Source organism: Grampus griseus (genome assembly GCF_964374135.1).
Source record: "Grampus griseus genome assembly, chromosome: X".
Lineage (NCBI taxonomy): Eukaryota > Metazoa > Chordata > Mammalia > Artiodactyla > Delphinidae > Grampus > Grampus griseus.
Genome location: NC_138999.1, coordinates 58,988,745 through 59,012,711, shown reverse-complemented (window position 1 = coordinate 59,012,711; position 23,967 = coordinate 58,988,745). Strand labels below are relative to the sequence as shown.

The 23,967-nt window shown below is 40.7% G+C and overlaps 1 protein-coding gene across 1 annotated transcript in view; it reads right to left on the bottom strand.

The window, feature by feature from the left end:
• The window catches only part of IGBP1 (immunoglobulin binding protein 1), a 38,125-nt gene extending 14,437 nt beyond the window's left edge, over nucleotides 1-23,688 (bottom strand). Inside the window, exons 1-5 of the mRNA XM_082681799.1 lie at nucleotides 23,467-23,688; nucleotides 22,792-23,085; nucleotides 14,237-14,432; nucleotides 12,585-12,664; nucleotides 11,760-11,872 (exon numbers count right to left, since the gene is read on the bottom strand). Coding sequence (XP_082537925.1) covers nucleotides 11,760-11,872; nucleotides 12,585-12,664; nucleotides 14,237-14,432; nucleotides 22,792-23,085; nucleotides 23,467-23,657 — 874 coding nt within the window. The 5' untranslated portion in view covers nucleotides 23,658-23,688. The remainder of the gene's footprint in view (nucleotides 1-11,759; nucleotides 11,873-12,584; nucleotides 12,665-14,236; nucleotides 14,433-22,791; nucleotides 23,086-23,466) is intronic.
• Nucleotides 23,689-23,967: the final 279 nt, after the last annotated feature.

The following is a 23,967-nucleotide window of genomic DNA, read 5'->3' as shown; positions in this document are numbered from 1 at the left end:
GTCTTCCAACTCACTTTTAAACAGTATATTTTAAATTTGTTGTTTTTTGAGTGTGTCTTTCTGGAATGTTTTTCTCCCCCCTTTTTCTCTCTTTTTTGTTAATTGAAGTATAGTTGGTTTACAATACTGTGTTAGTTTCAGGTGTACAGCAAAGTGATTCAGTTATATACATATATTTTTTCAGTTTATATCCTTTATATCACTTACGTGTGGAGTCTAAAAAATAATACAAATGAATCTATATACAAAACAGAAACTGACTCACAGACATAAAAAACAAATTTATGGTTACCAAAGCAGAGAGGGAGGGAGGGACAAATTAGGAGTATGGGATTAACGGATACAAACTACTATACATAAAATAGATAAGGAACATGGAATGCTTTTGATTCTCTCCTTTTTCTCCTTATAATAATTTTGTGTGGGATCTGACCTTGATTAATTTTCCATTCATTTTTCTCACAGCTTTATTGAGATATTTTTCACATACCATAAAATTTACCCATTTAAAATGTACAATTCAGTGGTTTTTAGTATATTCAGAACTGTGCAACCATCATCACAATCTGTTGCTCATTCTTATGTGTACTAAGCTTTCCTGAACTTTTAGAAAGAAGTATGGTTCAGGGTGGCTTTTCTAACTTCACAGAGGCTCCCTTTCTGCTGTTTTTATGTATGTTAAAGGAATAGGATGACTTGCTTGATGAGAGTTCTTGGTTCTGGTCCTCTATCCCATTCTTATCTAGACCTTTTCTTTCCTTATTCTTTATTGTCCCTGTTCTGCTCAATTTGAATTCTGTTCTCAGCAATTTCTCCTCAGTGTGGGACCGTGTATGAGTAGGGAGATCTGGTGGCTCATTTTCAGGAGTTCATTAAGGGTTAGACTGCTCCATCCCTTTCAGACCTTCTGACCACAGGTTCCTTGTATTCAGTTTTTATTGGAGGGAAAAACCCCTCCCCATTTCAACTAATGTTCTTAAACTGAACTGCCACACTTTTATTTTTTTCATTAAAAATGTTTAATTAAAGTATAGTTGACTTACAATATATTTGTTTCAGATGTACAACATAGTGATTCTATATTTGTATCAATTATGTGCCATACAAAGTTATTATAATATTATTGACTATATTCCCTGTGCTGTGCATTACATCCCTGTGACCCATTTATTTTATAACTGGTAATTTGTATCTCTTAATCTCCTTCACCTATTTCACCCATCCTCCCATTCTCTCAACCACTAGTTTGTTCTCTGTATCTATGAGTCTGTTTCTGGGTTGTTTAGGACTCATTTATTTTGTTTGTTTGTTTGTTTGCTTGTATTTTGCAGTACACGGGCCTCTCACTGTTGTGGCCTCTCCCGTTGAGGAGCACAGGCTCCGGATGCGCAGGCTCAGTGGCCATGGCTCACGGGCCCAGCCGCTCCGCGGCACGTGGGATCTTCCCGGACCGGGGCACGAACCCGTGTCCCCTGCATCAGCAGGCGGACTCTCAACCACTGTGCCACCAGGGAAGCCTAGGACTCATTTGTTTTATCTTTCTCTGTCTGACTTATTCACTTAGCATAATACCCTCCAGGTCCATCCATGTTGTCACAGATTGCAAGATTTCATTCTTTTTTATGGGTTAGTGTTGTTGGGAAAACTGGATAGCTACAAGTAAAAGAATGAAACTAGACCATTTTCTCACATCATTTACAAAAATAAACTCAAAACGAATTAAAGACTTAAATGTAAGACCTGAAACCATAAAACACCTAGAAGAAAACACAGGCAGTATGCTCTTTGAAACTGGTCTTAGCAATATTTTTTTGATCTGTCTCCTCAGGCAATGGCAACAAAACCAAAAATAAACAAACAGAACCATATGAAGCTAAAACACTTGCACAGCAAAGGGAACCACCAGCAAAACAAAAAGGCAACTTAACTGAATAGGAGAAGATATTTGCAAATAATATGTCTGTTAAGGGGTTAATATCCAAAATATATAAAGAACTCATACAACTCAGTACAAACAATCTGAATAAGAAATGGGCAGAAGACCTGAATAGACATTTTTCCAAAGAAGACATAGAGATGGCCAACAGGTACATGAAAAGGTACTCAACATCACTAATCATAAGGGAAATGTAAATCAAAACCACCTCAAATGCAATGAGATACCACCTCACACTTGTCAGAATGCCACGCTTTTTAGTGAATACCTGTTTGCTGTTTTGGAATTCTCCTGTTTGTCAGGTCTTTCACATGGTCTGTCAACTCCTTCTGCTTTCTCCTACACAGATGTCCATTCCTTGTTGATCTTGTGGCTATGAATGATTTGCCCTTAACTGTTTTTATTTTGAGTTTCATGGGGATACACTGTCACTTAGTTTTGCTGTAAATATTACCCATGAATTTTTTCTTTTGTCTTTTTACTGAAATGTAACATACATGCAGAAAAATACACAGACACAGTATAGCTCAGTCAATTTTCACATCTGAACACATCCATGTAATCGGTACCCAGATTAAGATACAAAACATTACTAACTCTTCAGAAGTTCCCCTCAGGTCCAGTTCCATTCATGATCTCCCACTAAGGGTGAGCACCATACTGGCTTTTAACCAGCATATACAAGTTTCAGCCATGTCTGAACTTTATTCTCTTTTGTGTCTGACTTTTTTTACTCAAATTATGTTTGTAAAACTTAGCTATATTTGTTACTTATAAGTAAAGAACTATAGTCTGTTTAACCTTATTGCTAAATAGTATTTCACTGTGTGAATATGCCAAAATTTATTTATCCATTCTACTATGTATGGGCATTTAAGTAGTGCTCAGTTTGGGGTATTACAAATAACGCTGCTATGAGCATTCTTGTACAAGCCTTTTGAGGAAATATGGTCTCATTCCCCTTAGGTATATACGTGGGAGTGAAACTGCCAGGTCATGAGGGTATACATATGTTTGACTTTTGTGCAACATTACGACCACCAACCCCCCCGAGGTTCTCCATCTTTGTTTCCTTTCTTCCATATACTTTAAGCTTATTTTGTTCTTGTTTTCTCCAACTTCTTAAGTTAGTACCTTAGTAACTGATTTTACCTTTCTTTTTTCTAATATAACTACTGAAAGTTATACCTTTCTCTCTCAGCACTGCTTTAGTTGTATCCCACAAGTTTTAATGTATTTCATTATCATTCAGTTAAAAATACTTCTTAATTTTCTTTGTGATTTCTTCTTTGACTGATGGGTTATTTATAAGTATGTTGTTTAATTTGAAAATATTTAGGGACTTCCTATGTCATTGATTGCTAACTGAATTAGGTTGTGGTCAGAGAACATAGGGCAATTTCAATCTTTGAAAGTTTATGGAGGGACTTCCCTGGTGGTCCAGTGGTTAAGAATCTGTCTTCCAATGCAGGTGACAAGAGTTCAATCCCTGGTTGGGGAAATAAGAACCCTCCTGCCACGGGGCAACTAAGCCTGTGCGCCAGAACTGAGCCCACGTGCTCTAGAGCCCATGCGCCACAACTAGAGAGAAGCCCAAGCGCTGCAATGAAGAGCCCACATGCCGCAACGAAAGATCTCGCGTGCCGCGACGAAGATCCCACGTGCCACAACTAAGACCCAATGCAGCCAAATTAATTAACTAATTAATTTTAAAAATAAATTAATTAGGGCTTCCCTGGTGGCACAGTGGTTGAGAGTCTGCCTGCCGATGCAGGGGACACGGGTTTGTGCCCTGGTCCGGGAAGATCCCACATGCCGCGGATCGGCTGGGCCTGTGAGCCATGGCCCCTGAGCCTGCGCTCCGCAACGGGAGAGGCCACAACAGTGAGAGGCCCGCGTACCAGAAAAAAAATAAAAAAAAATAAAAAAAAATAAATTAATTAAAAAAAGAAAGTTTATGGACACTTATTTGGTGGCCCAGAATATGGTCTAAGTTAGTGAACGTACCATGTGCATTTGAAAAAAGGTGTATTTTGCAGCTATTGGATATATTTTTCTATAAATGTCAAACAGGTTAAGGTGGCTGCGAGTTTTCTCCAGATCTTTTATGTCCTTACTGATTTTCTGTCCAGAAATTCTTTCAGTTATTGAAAGAGAAGTATGAAAATCTCTAACTATGGCTATAGATTTCTCTATTTCTCCATTTAATTGTCAATTTTTTCTTCATGTAATTTGAAGGTTGTTATTAGTCACAAACATGTTTATGATTGCTATGTCCTCCAGATAAACTGCCCCTTTTATCAGCACTAAATGTCCTTTTGAAAGTCCAGTAACACCTTTTGTCTTGAAGTCTACTTTATCTGACATTATATAGCTACTGCAGCTTTCTTATGTTTACTGTTAGCATGGTATATTTAAAAAATCTTTTTACATTCCACCAATCTGTACCTTTATATTTAAATGCATCTCTTGATAGGAGATCAAGAGGGTGGTGTAAGAAGATGTGGAGTTCACCTCTCCCCATGAACACATCAAAAATGTATCAACGTGTGGAACAATTCTCACCAAAAACTAACTGGAAATTGGCAGAAAGACTCCTGTACAACCAAGGTTGTAAGAAAGATACACAGAAGTCCACAGAGAAGTCTGGGCTCCACTCATGAGTACTGTGTGGGTAGACTGGCCCCAGGTAGGGTAGAGAAACCAGTAGCCTGCTGTCCTAGGCTACTGGTTTCATGCAACAGCCATGCTGCGCTCTCAAGCCAGAGCTGAAAGAATGTTCTAGCCCTGCTCACTTCATGCCACAAGCATGACACTGGATCTAAGGTGGCCAGGACCTGGGAAGAGACTTGACCTTGAGATGGAGAGGTGACCCAGCTCTGGGGTGGAGCCCAGGTGGGGCAGCAGTGGTGACCATTGCTGGAATTTACTCAAGAGGTGCCCCAGAAGCAGCCCAGACTTCTGATGGCAGCAGAGCTGCTGGGTTTCCCACAGCCGCTTTGCTGCGTGTGTACCCTAACCCAAGCTGAATGTTCTGGCCCTGCTCACTCCATGCCACAGTGTGGCACTACAAAAAAAGGAAATTACAGGCCAGTATATCTGATGAATATAAATGCAAAAATCCTCAACAAAATATTAGCAAACCAAATCTAAAAATATATAAAAAGGATCATATACCACGATCAAGCTCAATTTATTCTAGGGTCACAAGGGTAATTCAATATATGCAAATTAATCAGTGTGATACACCACATAATCAAAAGGAAGGATAAAAATCACATGATTGTCTCAATAGATGCAGAAAGACCAATGTGACAAAATTCAACATCCATTAATAATAAAAACTCTGAAAGTGGGTATCGAGGGAACATATCTCAACATAACAAAGGCCATTTAGGACAAACCCACAACCAATGTCATACTTAATGGTGAAAAGCTGAAAGCCTTCCTGCTAAATTCTGGAACAAGACAAGGATGCCCATTCTCGCTACTTCTATTCAACACAGTATTAGAAGTCCTAGTCACAGCAATCACACAAGAAAGAAATAAAAGGCATCCAAATCGGAAGGGAAGAGGTAAAACTGTCATTATTTGCAGATGACATGGTACTATATCTAGAAAACCCTAAAGTCTCCACCCAAAAACTATTAGAACTAATAAATGAATTCAGCAAGGTTGTAGGATACAAGATCAATATACAGAAATTTGTTGCATTTCTATACACTAACAATAAAATGCCAGAAAGTAAAAAAAAAAATCCTGCTTAAAATTGCATCAAAAAGAATAAAATACCTAGGAATAAACTTAACTAAGAAGGTGAAAGACCTATACTCTGAAAACTATAAAACATTTATGAAGGAAACTAAAGATGATACAAAGAAATGGAAAGATATCCTGTGCTCTTGGATTAGAAGAATTAATGTTATTAAAATGGCCATGCTGTCCAAAGCAATCTACAGATTTAATGCAATCCCTATCAAAATATGCATGATATTTTTCACAGGACTAGAGCAAATAACCCTAAAATTCATATGGAACCACAAAAGATCCTGAATTGCCAAAGCAATCTTGAGGAAAAAGAACAAAGCCAGAGGTATAGTGCCCCCAGACTTCAGACTATACTAAAAAGCTACAGTAATCAAAACAGCATGGTACTGGCACGAAAACAGACATACAGATTAATGGAACAGAATAGAGAGCCTAGAAATAGGCTATGGTCAATTAATCTATGACAAAAGAGGCAAGAATATACAATGAAGCAAAAACAGTCTCTTCAACAAGTGGTTCTGGGAAAATTGGACAGCTACATGTAAAACAATGAGATTAGAACATTCCCTCACACCATATACAAAAATGAACTCAAAATGGATTAGGAGACCTAAATACAAGACCTGAAACCATAAAACTCCTAGAAGAGAATATAGGCAGAACACTCTGACTTAATCGTAGCAATATTTTTTTTGGCTCTGTCTCCTAAGGCAAAAGAAGTAAAAGCAAAACTAAACACATGGGACATAATTAAACTTAAAAGCTTTTACACAGCAAGGGAAAATACTGACAAAATGAAAAGACAACCTAGATGGTGGGAGCAAATATTTACAACTGCTGTGACCCATAAGGGATTACTATCCAAAATATTATGAACAGCTCATACAAGTCATCATCAAAAAAAACAAAGAACCCAATAAATGGGCAGAAGACCTGAAGAGACAGTTTTCCAAAGACATACAGATGGCTAACAGGCACATGAAAAGATGCTCAACATCACTAATTATTAGAAAAACGCAAATCAAAACCAAAATTAGGTATTACCTCACACCTGTCAGAATGGCTATCATCACAAAGTCTACAAATAACAAATGTTGGAGAGGATGTGAAGAAAAGGGAACCCTCTTACACTGTTGGTAAGAATGTAAATTGGTGCAGCCACTATGGAAAACAGTACGGAGGTTCCTCAAAAAACTAAAAATAGAACTACCATATGATCCAGCAATTCCACTCCTAGGTATATATCTAGAAAAAATGAAAACACTGATTCGAAAAGATACATGCACCCCAATGTTTATAGCAGCACTATTTACAACAGCCAAGAGATGGAAGCAACCCAAGTGTCCATCAACAGATGAATGGATAAAGACGATGTGGTATATATATATGTATATATGTATACATACATACACACAGAGAATGAACTACTACTCAGCCATAAAAAAGAATGAAATTCTGAAATTTGCAGCAACATGGATGGACCTAGAGGGTATTATGCTCAGTGAAATAAGTCAGACAGAGAAAGACAAACACTGTATGATATTACTTATATGTGGAATCTAAAAAGTAATACAAATGAACGGATATGAAAAACAGAAACACGCTCACAGATATAGAAAACAAACTTGTGGCTACCAAAGGGGGCAGAGGAAAGTGGGGAGGGACAAATTAGGGGTATGGGATTAACAGATACAAACTACTATGTATAATATAGATAATCAACAAGGATATATTGTATAGCACAGGGAATGATACTCATTAACTTGTAATAACTTATAATGGAGCATAATTTACAAAAATACTAAATCATTTTGCTGTACACCTGAAACTAATATTGTAAATCAACTATACTTCAATTAAAAAACAAATAGAGGGGCTTCCCTGGTGGCGCAGTGGTTGAGAGTCCGCCTGCCGATGCAGGGGACACGGGTTCGTGCCCCGGTCCGGGAGGATCCCACATGCCGCGGAGAGGCTGGGCCCGTGAGCCATGGCCACTGAGCCTGCGCGTCCGGAGCCTGTGCTCCGCAACGGGAGAGGCCACAGCAGTGAGAGGCCCGCGCACCGCAAAAAAAAAAACCCAAAAAGAACCAAATAGAATGCACCTCTTGTAGACAGCATGCAGTTGAGTCTGGTAATCAATCTCTGATTTCTAATTTGAAGGTTTACTCCATTTATATTTAACATAATTACTGACATGGCTGGATTGGGATTTACCATTCTGCTATTGGTTTCCTGTTCATCTCATCTGTTTTTTGTTTCTCCATTCTTTCTTGCCTTCCTCCCTTTTAATTTCTCCATTGACTTTATAGCTTTCTCTCTTTGCATTATTTTTAAAAAATAGACCTTAGTTTTAGAGCAGTTTTAGGTATACAGTAAAACTGAATTAAAAGAACACAGCGTTCCTATATACCCCCTGCCCCACACAGACACAGCCTCCCCCCTCCTATCAACATCGAGCCACAGTGGTACATTTGTTATAATCAATGAACCTACACTGATGCATCATTATCATGCAAAGTCCACAGTTTACATTAGGGTTCACTCTTGGTGTTGTACATTCTATGGATTTGGGCAAATGTATAATGACATATATTCACCATTACAGCATCATACTGAATAGTCTACTGGCCCCCAAAATCCTGTGTTTTGCCTATTCATCCCTCCTTTTCCTCTAATCCCTGGCAACCAATGACCCTTTTACTCTCTCCATAGTTTTGCATTTTCCAGAATGTCATGTAGCTGGAACCATATAGTATGTAGCCTTTTCAGATTAGCTTCTTTCACTTAGTAATACGCATTTAAGGTTCCTCCATGTCTTTTTATGTCTTGATAGCTCATTTGTTTTTAGCAATGAATATTATTCCATTGTCTGTATGTACCACAGTTTATCCATTTGCCTACTGAGGGCATCTTGGTTGCTTCCAAATGTTGGCAATTATGAATAAAGCTGCTATAAACATTTGTGTGCAATTTTTGTGTGAACCTAACTTCAACTCATTTGGGTAAATACCAAGGAGCATGACTGCTTGATAGTATGGTAAGAGAAATGTTTAGTTCTGACAAACTGTCTTCCAAAGTGTCTGTACCATTTTACATTCCCACCAACAATGAATGACAGTTCCTGTTGCTCCATTATCCATGCCAGCATTTGGTGTTGTCAGTATTTTGGATCTTGGCCATTCTTATAGGGGTGTAGTGGGATCACTGTTGTTTTAATTTGCAATTCCCTAATGACATATGATGTTGGGCATCTTTTCATATGCTTATTTCCCCTCTTTATAATCTTATTTGGTGAGGTGTCTAAGGTCTTTTACTCATTTTTAAATTGGGGTGTTTAGGGACTTCCCTGGTGGCGCAGTAGTTAAGAATCTGCCTGCCAACGCAGGGGACACGGGTTCGAGCCCTGGTCTGGGAAGATCTAACGTGCCGCAGAGCAACTAAGCCCCTGTGCCACAACTACGGAGCCCGCGTGCCACAACTACTGAAGCCCAAGTGCCTAGAGCCTGTGCTCCGCAACAAGAGAAGCCACCGCAATGAGAAGCCCACGCACCACAACAAAGAGCAGCCCTCACTCAACGCAACTAGAGAAAGCCCGTGCACAGCAACGAAGACCCAACACAATGAAAAATAAATAAATAAATAAATAAAATTGGGGTGTTTAATTGAGGCATTACTTCACTATCTCTGGGACCCACTTTCAAATGCGAAGGTGACAACAATTCATATCACTGTTCTTCTGTGTGTAATATGTACTTTATCTCTGGCTGCTTTTAAGATTCTCTTTTTCTTTTGTTTTCGGCAGTTTGACTATGATGTCTCTATGCTTGGTTTTCACTGTATTTAAAACCTGCTTAGTTAGGGCTTACTGCTATTTCTAAATTTCTAAATTTGTGTTTCACAGATTTGGGGAACATTTCAGCCATTATTTCTTCAATTTTTTTTAATGGCCCCTTCTCTCTCTTTATTCTCTCCTACTGGTATTCCAATTGTACATAAGGTAGACCTTTTTACATTGTTCCACAGGTCATTGAGGCTCTTCATTTTTAACCAATCTTTTTTTTTTCTTCAGATTGGCTTATTTCAAGTTAACCAACCCTTTCTCCTGTCATTGCCAATCTGCTATTAATCTCATCCAATTTAAAAAAATTGAAATATAGTTGATGTACAATATTATGTTAGTTTCAGGTGTATTACAGTGGTTTGACATTTGCATACATTATGAAATGATCACCATCATAAATCTGGTAACCATCTGTCCCTACACAAAGTTATCACAATATTATTGACCACGTTTCTTATGCTGTATATTACACCCCCGTGGCTTTATTTATTTTATAACTAGAGGTTTATAGCTCTTAATCCCCTTCACCTATTTCCCCTCTCCAACCTCCCTCTCCTGTGGCAACCACCCGTTTTTTTGTCTGTATCTATGAGGCTGGTTTGATTTTTAAACTTCAGATATTGTATTTTTCAGTTCCAGAATTTTTTGTGCATAGTTTCTACTTCTCTGAGATTTCTTACTTTTTCATTCATTACAAGTATATTTTCCCCTATGCCCTTGAGCATAGAAATAAGCTGCTTTAAAGTCCTTATCTGCTAATTTCAACATCTGAGTCATCTTCGGGTTGGTCTTCATTGATTGCTTTTCCTCTTGAGTATAAGTCACGTTTTCTTTCTTTTTGTTTCCCATACGTATAGTAGTTGAGGACTGAATCCCAGACTTTTTGAATGGTTATATTGTAGAGATTATGAATTCCGTTTTGTTCCTCCAAAACATACTGATTTTTCATTTTAGTTAGTTTTCATTTGTCTAGAACGAAAATTCAAAATTCTGTTTCCTCTGCATTGGGCAGTAGCTGGATTATCCATTCAGTTATTTTAGCTCTATCTAGGGTGCTTGGAGTCGATCCTGTATAGCTTAGTAGTCTGCCAGAGATTTGGGCAGGCTTTATACAATTAGGGCTCCTCCTCTGTGGTTCTCTCCTGGGATATCTTCTCAGGTTTCAGTTGCTACAGTCACCCTGAACTCAGTTCTCTCCTTCCTCATCCGATAAGACTGGTTTCTATCCAAGTTTTACCCACCTCCATATTACAGCAAGTGCAGCCTGTCCATGGGTGAAAAGCTATAAAAAAACCCAGGAAACCTTTTCAAATGACCACTATTCTCTTTGCTACAGTGGAAACAGCATTGGAAGTGGGAATTTTAGGGCCTGTATTAACATCCTAGCCTGGCCACTTTCTAGCTATGTTTACTTTGGGTTAGTCCTCAGACACCATTTCCTCATTCTAAAATGGGAATAAGAATGTTTGCTTCATGGGGTTGTTAAAGAGTATCAAGTGAGATCATACATGAGATAAGGAAAATAGGCTCAGAGGGGCTAGATGATGTCCTATCTAAGTGGTAGGAGTAACTGGTTACTCCAGATCTGTCCATGCTTTTTCTGCTATGCCATATTGCTTCCATCTTTCTAATGACTACCAGCTCCACCTTTCCCTCCCAAAGACACCTCCAAGTACCTACCATGATCTAATTACCAAACTGAGCACCAAGAACACAGTAAGCCAAAGTCCTTGCCCTCAGGAAGTTCCAAGTACCGTTCCCTTCTTATATAAGTGTTGACTGCCCTACAGTCTATGTCTGATTTTGGTCACTCTCAGGGCCTTCAGATAGCTGTTTTGATATATTCTGTCCAGTCTGTAACTGTTATCTATAGGAGGGGTTGGTCTGATACAACCTACTCTGCTGTTACCAGAAGCAGAACTGCTATTTATGGATGTTTGGCTTTGCTGTCTAGCTGCTCAGTCTGTTTTTATGCCATGATATTTGGAGAAATTAAAAAACTATGCTGTCCCACTGCCCCCATCCTCCCAAAATCATGTGCTATTTAATAATAAATGAAACAAAATACTGACTAGAATCTTTCTATTACTCAGAATCTTTGTCCAGATTTCTTTTGCATCTAAAGGGCAACAATACTTGGTCTGAATTTAATTGCTCGAGAGTTAGGGACCGGTAGTGTAGTAGTATAACGACTCTCCTCCCACCCCTCCATACCTGATGTTTTCTTGGCTATACCCTGATCAGGTAATGCTCCAAATTTCCGATGCTGTTCATACCAGTCATTCACTGTCATAGATGCCAGACTTGGATAACCAGCTCCAAATACTCTGCAAGAATCACACTGCATTTAGAAAAGTAAACATAAAGAGCTCTATTAAAAAGCCTCTTCTCTTTAGTGATAAAGCCTGTGTCTGTTTCATCCTTGCTCCCCTACCCAGCTATCTTCTGAGGATTTGTGAAAACTCCTGTTACGATATGTAAAATGAGGCATCCAGGAAGGAGAATTAAAGGCAAGAGCTTTCATGAGAAGATAAATAGCCCAGAATCATCTCCCAGTAAGCAATCCTGGAGGCTAATGCCCCACAGAGGAGTGATGATACGATGGAAGGAGTATTTATACTTGGAGGGTATAAAAGATACACAGAGGAAGAAGACTCTTCTGCCACCCTACGGAAAAGCATCCCAAAACTCAGAATTAAAACCTAGATAGGCAAACATGTCCTTTTGAGAACTGCAGCTGAAGGAAACAGTGGGAAACAATTTTAAGGTCTACAATTCTCCCTTAGATTCTTTTCTTCTTTCTGTTTTTAATTAGTTAATTAATTAATTTTTGTTGGTTTCCTTTCTAGCCTATTTTTAAGCTCAAGTTTGTGAGGGAAATGTCTGATGAAGACAGACAGAGAAAGTATCAGAGGAGATACCTCTGATGCAAGAACAGCCTCCCCAGGTGAAGCCATTACCTTCTGTTACTCATGCACTGTAAATGAACCATAAAAGCAGGGGGCTTGCAAAGGCAACCCACTTTTTCATACTACCTACTTGGCTTGGGCCATGTTCCGAGTGAGAACAAACGGTTTCATTGGAGGCCTGTCCTGACGAGATGAGTGAGAAGTTGATGCCTAAAAAGGAAATTAATTATCAGAAGTGTACTTGTCATTCTGCCCATCCCACTATGCAGGCTCTTATGTCTTTAGGTGCTTGAAAAGCCCTATTTATCAGTCTCTAAGATATATTTGCAGAGTACTAATGGTGGAGGTTGGTTAGCTCTCCTGAGGTGGCCCAAGTATCTTGCTGGAAAGGGAGCAAGAGAAAGCTCTCCCAGGAATCATTTCACCACAAGTGAAAAATTACCTGACTTTAAAATACTCCCCTCCAAAGAGGAAGATTCCAAAGCCTTCTTCCATGTTCCATCTAAAACCCTTGAGCTCAATTTGAAGCCCCTTTCCTTAGCCTGGCCTTCAGTGCTAAAGTTGAATTATGAAGACCCTTCTGCTAAAACCCTGTCCAACGTAATTTTGCTATTAATTGTCATGAGCTCCCTAGGGTGTTTTAGAAGTGGATGTTCCTAAATGCAAGGGGGGAAGAATGGGTTAGTATCTTTCATATATAGGTGCACAGAAATGTTTCAAGGAAACGTGGCTGTCCGGGGGCACACCAAAACAAACTATGGTCAAGAAAAATGTTCACTTGGTTCTAAACTCCATCACTTCCAGAGCCAATCCCAATACCAAATGAGAGAGCATAAAAACAAAAAACTAAGGAGATGGGAGGAGCCAGAGGAGTCCAGCCTCATGATGCTTGAAAACCACTCATCTAGATATGCCCAAGGGGCCTTAAGGCTTTAGAATACTAATTGTTCATTCTTTGATCCCTTCACACAGAGAAACTAGGTTGATGTTACCCTGAGGCAAAAGCTCCTGGGCTAATTAGTGCAAATCGAATTAGCAAGAGGTTTCTCTGAGGACTTAAATGCCTGTGACTAACTGATAAATTCAACTGAATTCATGTTATATTCTGAACCAAAAAATAAGTGGCAGCAGAGCCTAATATTTTGAAGTAGCAGCTCCCAAACACAGTTATGATCTTCAGAGACAGCCAAAGTGGGGTTACACCAAGTTTTCTTTACCAATATGCCCGACATTTTGTGCAGAGATGTCCTTGCTGTGTTTCATACTTGGGTGACCTAAGGTGTGAGGGTGTATCATTGTGTAATGTTAAATCCTGGTTTCTCCCCCAACCTAAACACATTCCATGTCTTTTGCTTTATCTTTTTACTCTTTTCTCTCTCTTCTCCAGTTACACTCTTCTTCTTCATTCCCATCCTATCCCTCTTCCTGTTTATTACAGTCAAGCACAGGTTTTCAAGGCCCACCTCCCTATGCCTTCTTTCAGGAGTCATGAGTGCTCACAGCCCAAACCAATTTTCACTTCAGAGAAGCCTCCTTCCCTCCTGGCATGTCACAAAATTACAAAAGACTGGAAGTGTGTTACAGGTTAGAAAGCACTGGGGAACAATACTATAAACTAGAAAGAAAGCTATCCTAGTGAACCTTCAGCCTTCCTCCACTAATCTTAATAAGAACAATGATTTTATGGAGACTTAAAAGGATTTTAATTCGATTACTCTCTTGTAGAAGATCCAAATCTCTGACAGTAGCTTTTTTAGGGATATAGGCAGTGACCAGGCTTACCTCTTTTGAAGAGTCTTTTCCTCTCAAGATCTTTATCTCCTGGTCAATGCTCTCAATCTCTTCTAAGCTGATACCAATCCACCTTCGAAGGTGAAGGAGGTAATATTCACGAACACACTCATCATCTGCTTGACCACTTTCCACAGCAGATTTCAGTGCAGACAACCTATGCTCCACCTCCTTCTTCTGCTTGTATCTGTTCCACAGAAACGCATTAGCCATGAACTTAAAAATAAAGAGGTGTTCCTTCAAAAGAAGGACACAATACAATTTTACCTTTACAAATGACCAGGTACACCGATTTCCATTTAGGCAAAAATACAGATTCTATACCTCAGAATTTGCCACCAAGTCAGTTCTCTCAAGACTACAAGGCAAGGAAGGGATCAGCAGAAGCTGAGAAATACATCCTGAAACCAGAAAAAAATCGAAGTAACCTGATATGAGCAACTCTTCCCATCGTATTTTGAGATGGGAGTGCCTTAGTAATTCTATGACATCAACCTTTACTAGGTTGGGTGCTTAGTATATACAATGTCCACTTGGGAATTACAGCTTCAAATAGTCATAGGATCTTAGGGGTCATTTACCTGCCATTGATGCAGGAATTCCTTGTGAAATAGCCTAAAAAATGGTCATCTCTTCTTTTCTTCTGGGCAAAACATTTCCAGCTCCTCTAACTCATCCTAGTATAATTTGAAGACTCATATCTACCCTGCCTGCCCTTTTCAAGATGCATTCTAGTATGTCATCTATCACTCATTGGACAACTATTTACCGAGTACCTATTGTGTGACAGGTACTGTTCTCAGTGCTTGAGACACAACAGTGCATACAAGAAAGTCCTTGCTCTCCTGAAGCTTTCATTCTAGTGTGAGAAGACAGACAAAAAGAAATAGATGAGTCAGGTGGTGGTGAAGTGCTCTGAAGAAGCAAAAAAGCAAGGTAAAGTGGATAGAGTGATGGTGTGAAAGTACGGGTGATCAGGAGAGACTTCTTTGAAGAGATGACATTTGAGCACAGACTTCAAGGAAATAAGGATGGAAGCCATGCCGGTATCTGAAACAGTGTTCTAAGGGGGAAAAGCAAATATGAAGGTCCTGGGGTGGGAGAGTACTGGCCTGACATGTTTGAGAAATAGCAAGGAGGTCAGTGTGGCTGGCATGGTGTGAAGAATAATAGGAAGTGAGGTCAGAGAGATAGCCAGGGCCATAATTTGTAGAATCCTGTAGGCCAAGAATACACGAAATATCAAATGTCATGATATTTTGAGAAGAGAAAGCCACTGGAAGCTTTAAAATAGAATACATGAAATGAACTTTTTTTTAATGGACTACTCTGTTGTGTGTAGACTGTGGGGGGTGGTGGGAGGCAAGGGTGGAGCAGGAAAATCAATTAAGAGGATATTGCCACAATCCAGGCGAGAGACAGCGACTTGAAATAGGGAGGTGGTGAGATGTGGACATAATTAAAATATAACAGTATTTGTTGGTTTATTGGATGTAAGGTCTTGAGGCAAAGAGAGGAATCAAGGGAAAACTCCACAACTCCCAAGAGAAGTATCTTGAAATATCTATGTCTGGAACCCCACTCTAGTCCTCCAGAATCAGATGCTCCTCTGTGGGTGTTCACCCAAATCTGAAGTTCTTAACCTGAGGTCCATGGACAGAGTTTGGAGGGAGGGGTGTTCTTGAACTCCCCCAAATTTTGTATAGAATTCTACATGTATGTTTCTTCTTTTTTTTTACTGGGGAGAGGTTAAGGAGGTCCATGACCCACAAAAAGTCAAGAACCTCCACTCTGGAAACATTCTTTATTATAAAAACTTAGGCTCTTCTGCTCCTTTTAATCAACAAGTGGGCACTTTATGTAATGTTACAAGTAACTGTCACAGCACCATCATAGGTGGCCTTCTGAGTAAAACACTACACAGGTCAATTCCTAGTTCATGAATGCTATTACAGATATCACTTGAGAACATTTAACTCTGGTGCCACTCGGTTCCTGTGCTTCCTTTCCCATCCTCTGCATGCATGTGGTCTAGTCACACTCTCTGGTCTTTCCTTCTTCTCTACTTCCTTTGCTTCTATGACTTTGCTCCTAGTCATCTTTGGGACTTCTAAGTTCCTGAACTCCTATTCTTTGAGGCCAGTGTTTTTTAAACCTTTCTGTCTTAGCAGAAGAACCCTTTCTTCTTATGAGAGCTTATTTGGAACTCCAGAAAGTAATAAAAGATAAAATCCGCCTTGGTTAAATCAGAGGAGGGCTCCCAACATGCCCCCTACCCAGGCACTGTGGTAAAATCTTAGGGCTCGAAGGAACAGATTGTAAACCACTGTCCTAGACCTTTGTCACTGTTCTAGATTTCCTATGGTGAGCTGTTGCATGCAAACACTCCCTATCACCCTAGAATCCCCCAGTGCTTGTCACCCTTCTGACTCTGGGCCACTTTCATCATTCATTCCCCTTTTCTGTTCCCAAGCTGCTGAAGAGAGGTAACGAACTACAAATTTGTGTCAGATGAGTCAACTACAAATTCATATGATCAAACTTCAGCGGAACGGTCACTCTTGTTCAGCTATCTTTTTGCTCATCTTTTGTGGATCCATGCCAACATCATGCTCACCAGATGGCCAGCCAATGTAGAAATTCAATTTCCCTTTTTACCTTAAAATCTCTATAGCTTCACCTTTCCTCCTCTCCTCTTGCCTTTAAGGAGCTTATGTTGTCTTTACCATTCCACTTTGGCTATCAATCCTGTCTCCACCCACACTCTTCCAAGCCTCACTCAATCAATCATCCTCCCTGTCATTAGCAGTTACAATTTTTCACCCTACTGGTGCCTTTCCCCTATCCTAGAAACACCTTCCCTCAATCCATGTTCTGCCTTTTCAAATGACCACTCTTCTCTCTTTTCTAAACAGCACTAGAACTGGGAATTTGAAGACCTAAGTTTAAAGCCTGGCCACTTACCAGCCATGTAACTTTGGACAAGTCAGTACTCAGAGCCCATTTCCTTATTTCTAAAATGGGATAATATCTGCTTCATGGGGCTGTTAAGAGGACCAAATGAACAATACTCACGAAAGTGCTTTGTAAGCAGCAATATATTGTTATCTGATGGGAAAAATTGAGGTTAAGGGTGGCTAGATGATGCCCCATCTACTAGGTGGCAGAAATTGGACTGGTCACCCCAGGTCTGACTCCAAAGCCCAGGCTTTTTCTGCTATACCATATTGTTTCCATCTTTCTGATGACCACTCTATCTGTCCTTCCCAAAGATACCTCAAGTATCTACTATGATCCAATTACTGGTTGGGTACCAAGGATATGATGATATAATTAGGATATTAAGGATATAATTAGTCAAGGTCTCTGACCTTTAGAAGTTCCAAGTCTAGAACATAACAGATTGTTATGGCCTGATAAGTAACATAAACTAAGTGCTACAATATCTGGGAGGGGAGACAGGTAGAGAGAAGCTTCATAGAGGACATGACATTTGTCCTCTCTCTTCCCCAGGCTTCTTTCTATAAGTACTTTTACCTGTACCTTGTTGAGTCTCTTACCTCTGTTCTTTCTTTCCTCTTCCTTCTCCCTTAATTTGCCCCAAGGTTTTATCCTTGGCTTTTTTTTCTCTCTACATGTTTTTTCTTGGCAAACTATCCACACCCAGCAACACTCCTGAATTTTTACCACTAGCAGCAAAACAGCCTGATAAGTTTTAGTTACACGTTTCCATCTGTCTATGGACATGGCTGTCCAGTTGTCACTTTAGGACCTAAATTCAGTAAATCTAAAACTAGACTCATTACTTACCCAGCTTCTACTTCTCCATTTCTGTCAAAAGAATGTAGGTACAGGGCTTCCCAGGTGGCGCAGTGGTTGAGAGTCTGCCTGCCGATGCAGGGGACACGGGTTCGTGCCCCGGTCCGGGAAGATCCCACATGCCGCGGAGCGGCTGGGCCCGTGAGCCATGGCCACTGAGCCTGCGCGTCCGGAGCTTGTGCTCCGCAACCGGAGAGGCCACAACAGTGAGAGGCCCGCGTATTGCAAAAAAAAAAAAGAATGTAGGTACAGTTAATCAAGACTTACACTTACGCCTCAAAGATGGGAATTAGAGTAGAGAAGATATGTGAAGAAACAGGTTTTGAGGGAGAGAGAGGACATACCATTTAGGTGTTTTATGTCGGATGGCCTCACTGTGTAAAGTCATGAGGTGGGGGATGGAGGACTTACAGAAATTAAATAAGGATTTGAACAATTTGTTTTCTAATCATATAAATGCTTCTTGCAAAAGTAATATCTCTGATAGTTGTAACTTCATTTTTATCACTTCTTCCCAGTTGAAGTACTATTATAACACGTTAACTTGTCTTTCTGCCCCTCTCTTCCTTTTCAATGTTCCATACACATCACTTCCTTACAGTCCTCCAACCATACTACTCTTACCTTCTGCCAAATCAGACTATTTTCCATTTCCTGTACATACCTCCAACTACCCTGCCTTGGGCTCTTGCTCATGTTGCTCCCCCTTGCTTGTCAAGAATAAATATTTTTTGAGCACCTTCTATATACCAAGCCCTGTGCTAGACATACCACACAGAGAACAAGAGAGAAATGGCTACTGCTCTCATGGAGTATACATTCTAGTAGGGGAGAAAGACAAAACCCAGAAAGACAGATAAATGAAGAGCATTCCATGCAAAGAGAACAACATGTACTAAGACTCTGTAGAAAGAAAGAACTGGATCTGTTCGGAACTGAAAGAAGGCTATTATGGCAGCAGTCTAGTGAACAAGGGGAGTGTGATATATGACGAGATTGGAGAGAGGCAGATGCCAGATCATCCAGGTCTTTATAGTTAATGGCTTGGATATTTCAGGTGAGAGATGCTGGTGGCCTAGATGAAGGTATGATAGTGGAGAAAGACAGAAACAGAAGGACATAAGGTACATTTTGTAGCTAGAAATGGCAGGCCTTGTTGATGGACTGGATGTGGCAATTCAGAAGAGAGGAACTGAAGCTAACTCCTAGGTTTCTAGCTTAAAACCTGGGTGAGTGGTGGTCTGTTTATTGAGATGGTAAAGACATGAGTGTGGGGGCACATTGGGGGATTAAAAAGCCAGCAGTTCAATTTAGGGCATGTTAAGTTTGAGATGTCTGTGAAACATCCACGTATGGTATTCAAAGTCAGGAGAGGTCTGGGTTAGTGATATAAATATGGGAGCCATTAGCGAAAAGATAGTGTTGGTATCCCGTCTGTCAGGCATAAAAAAAAAAAAAATTCAAAGATCAAGCTTTCTGGGCTCCCCTGGTGGCGCAGTGGTTGAGAGTCCGCCTGCTGATGCAGGGGACATGGGTTCGTGCCCCGGTCCGGGAAGATCCCACATGCCACGGAGCGGCTGGGCCTGTGAGCCATGGCCGCTGAGCCTGTGCGTCTGGAGCCTGTGCTCCGCAACGGGAGAGGCCACAACAGTGAGAGGCCCGCATACAGAAAAAAAAAAAAAGATCAAGCTTTCTAACCAAAGAAATGCAAATCAAAACAATGAGGTATCCTTCCTGCTTGCCCATCTGGATTTTCTAAGTGTTGCCATTCAGTACTATTGCAGTGGGACATACTTTGAAACTTTGTTATTGTGGAAAGCAATATAATTACCATCAAGAGTCAAAATATTCAAACCTTTTGATTTAGGCACTGGTCCTTCTAGAAATCTGTCCTACAGGAACAGTGACAGATGCAGTTATGTTTCCTCATAACATTACTTAGAATAGCAAATAAAAAATCAACCCATAAACAGGCTAAGCATTTGACAATAAAAGATTAGTTTAAATAATTATATGACTGTAAGCTGAAATACTATTTAACCATTAAATACCATGGCTTCAAAAGACACGGGGAAATCAGGATGTTAGGTTTAAAAAAAAGGATAAAAAACTATATTTATGGTATTCTTCCAAATTTATTAACTAAAATAACTATGTATCTGGAAGGAAATACATCAGATAGTTAACAAAGCTCATCTGAGTGCTAGGATGAAGACTTATTTTTAATTTAAAAAATGTTGTTTTCCAACTTTCTACAATGAGTATTATTACTTTTACATTCAGGCTAACCTGTAATTTGCATTTTTAATTTGCATCCTTCTAGTCTCACCTCAAATGCTACTACATTCGGAAACCTTTTCCTTAACCCTCCAACCAGATGTGATCACTCCCTGGTCTTTGTCCACAACACCATTTGTATCTCTCTAGTGCATTTACAGTCTTTTTTTTTTTTTTGGATATATTACGATTATTTGGATACCAAATTCACTGTTTAAACTATCTGTTATATGCCAACGGGCTGCCCCGACCTTCTCACAAAGGACATGATACTGAATTCCACTTCATATCAGTCTATCCCATTTCCTCAAAAATCATTCTCTGTCACTCAGCAGCTCTTAACCATACTTTATTATTCTTTAAAGCCCTTACCACCTAAAATCACATTTTTATTTACTAGCTTACTGTCTATCTCCTCCACCAAAACAAGAGCTCCATGAGGGCACGGACTTTGTCTGGGTCTCCATTACTCAGCACACAGTAAAGGCTCAATAAATATGCTAAATGAATCAATCAGTTTACAGCTCTCTAGACCAGGCCTCTCCACTGAGCTTCATGCTACAGATACCTTGACTTGGATGTCTCCCAGGCACCTTAAATGCAACATGTCTCAATATACAATTCATACTCTCCCCTATCTGTTCTTCCTCTTCTATTCCCCCATCTCAATGAGTTCCACAGCCACCCACCTACATCAGAAACATGGACATCTTCCTTGCTGCTTCATTCTACCCTACCTGTCACAACCAACTGATCGTTTTCTGCAGATTCAACCCTATAAATAAATATATCCCCTCCATCCCTTCTGCCATTGCAGTAGTAAAGTCTCATCACCTCTGTGACCTAACTGGATCTAATTTCTCCCTCAGAATGCTTCCTAACTGCTGCTAGAGTATGCTAGTTAAAATGCAAATATGACCTTCCGACTCTTCAAGGAAAAAAAAAAACCTCCAGTGGATCCCTAGTCACCAAACAAATCTCAGGCTCTTTAGCATGGCCTAATAATAGGTAACATTTATAGAATATTTACTATGTAACAGATACTGTGCTAGCTGTTTTATGTGGTTTATTTTATTAATGCCTCTTAACCCTATGAGATAGGTACCATTGTTACTTAGACTTCACATATGAGGAAACCTGAGGCTCAGACAGGTTACACAAGTTACCCAAAATCCAATGGCTTATAAGTAAAGCTGGGTCTCAAACCCAGGTCTCTCATTCCACGACCTGTACTCAGCTACAAAGATACGACAATAGCTGACTTTGAGTGCTTACTGTATCAGACAATGTGGTAAGAGCTTTATATGCATTTCTCTTCTATTTTATAGGACCTATGATTATCCAATTTGCCATCTGGGGAAATTAAGGCACTGAGGGATTAAGCAACCTACCCAAAATCAGAAAGATTAAATTTTGGAGCTGGGATTCAAACCCCCTTCCCAAGTTCTCAGGAACAAGGTCGTTCTTTCACCTTCCTCACACCCCAAGCTCTCCTTGGTCTGAACCCTACAACATTCTTCAGCATCATTCTTTCCCCTTCTTCACCACCCACTTTGTGTTCTAGCATCACCTAATTGCTTACGGTTGTTCCCCACCCCAGCACTGTGGTCTTCAATGTCCCTGTAGCTTTACTAATGCTATTATCTCTGCTGGCCCTCCTTTCCTCTTCCTCTAGATGGTACTCCTATGCATCCTTAAACAACTCATCACAGGAGTCACCTCATCCAGGGAGCCTTCTGGTCTCTCCTGCTCCCTCTTTGGTTAGGTGCCCCTCCTGTCTGCTCTCCCGATACCTTGTGCATTTCCCTATCACATCATTTTATAATTTATACTGTTTCTATGCCTCTTTTCCTCACCACACTGTATGCTCCTCCAAGGCAGACACCACCCATATCCATACAAACGCCCATACTCAGTTTGAATCCCCGGTGCCTAGTATAGCTCCTAAACACTGTGAGCACTCTTTTTAAAAAACTAAACTAAGAGAGTAAGCAAGGTGTTCAAGGTCACATAATGACGCTATGCCAGTACTAAGATTAGTTCAGGATGTTATACACCTGATCCAATATTGTTAGAACAGAGTTTCTCAATCAATTGACCATAAATGGACTATAGCTACAAGATATTTGTGCCCTTCAGAGATACTTATCTCACTGTACCATGTGAGTATTGCTATGCTGTGATGTGGGAGAGACTGGGAGACACTCTGCTAAACTACATTGCTGTTGCTGGCAACCATAAGGTGCTAGGGGTCTGACAGTTAGGTATAGTCATTTCAACCAAGGCAGAGGCTTCTTGAAAAACTCAGGAGTTTTCTATCACCAGGGCCTATGCTAAATACGAACCCAAAGAGTGACACACACCATTTTTTTCCCACCCCCCCAGAAAAAAAAAACATGCACCCCTCCCCGCCAACAGCACTGCCATTGGGCAGTCTTCAAATGACCCACCTCTCTATTTTAGCCTGTCTCTGAGATGCCATAGCAACGAGGCTAGGATAGGCCATGGAGGAATCAGCAGTGTTATTTTCAGCAGAGTTGGCCTTGGTTTTGGGCAGCTCAAACTCTGCCACATGATAGTATCGGCACTGAGTTAAGTAGTTTAAAAAGTGTTCTCGAGCCCACTGCAAATGATCTAGACGCTTGCTGGGGTTGACTTGTTTCATGGCGAATGCTCCTTGAAATGCTGGCACCATCAGGTACTTCAGATCGGTGGAAGCAATCTCTTCCAAATCTTCATTTCGGCTGGAAAGAGCAAAGAGGAGGCTGTGAAGTCTGGCTGGGCATTCAAACTGTGGCCCTGGCTTCCTGGGGGAGGGAAGGGCTGGGGTGTGGGTGGGACAAAGGGAGGAGGCACCGGGAACAGCTGCCAGTTTTCTTCACTGACAGTGGCTGTGCGCTCACACCCAATGCCTATGCAAATAGCCAACACTAGGGAGCACAATCGTGTGATACTAAGTATCTCGGAAGAGAGGTGGAGAATGTAAACAATGTACACAAGGTCGCAGTGGGAGGTAGGAAAGAAAGGCTCCGGGTTTTAAAGGTCTCCTGCACCCAGGATCAATGGTTCCGCCATTGGTAACTGTTATTACCTACGTTCTCAGTCATACTACCCTCTCGCCATACCTGAACAAGTCGAGCTCCAGTAACATTTCGGCAGCCTTCTTCAGGAGGTCCAGTCCCTTGAACACCTTATCTTGGATAATCCGGGAGCCGGTGGGTTCAGTCGCGACTTCCACTTCGTCCAGAAGCTGCTTGCTGGTTTCGAACAGCTCGGGGAGCCGCGGCAGCAGCAACTCGTCTCCGGCTGTTGCCATCTTGGGGAAGGGACGAACACGGGAAGAGCTCACTTCCGGCCCTGGGACAGATGGGCTGGGCTGCCAGCAACGAAACCGGAAGGGGCGCAGCATCGGTCCAGCGGCTCCACTGTTAACTAAGCGTCGGACAACTGCCAGAAGCGGCTGTTAGCTAAATCGAGCAACTGTTTCCATAGACTCATTTTACCAGGCTGCCTATTACCGGTAGTAGGCATCTGTTACAGACACACAACGCGCAAACAAGCAAACCCTAGGTGCTGCTTTTCGCGTGGCTACTCGTCGCCGATCCGGGTCTGGGCAGTGCCGTAGG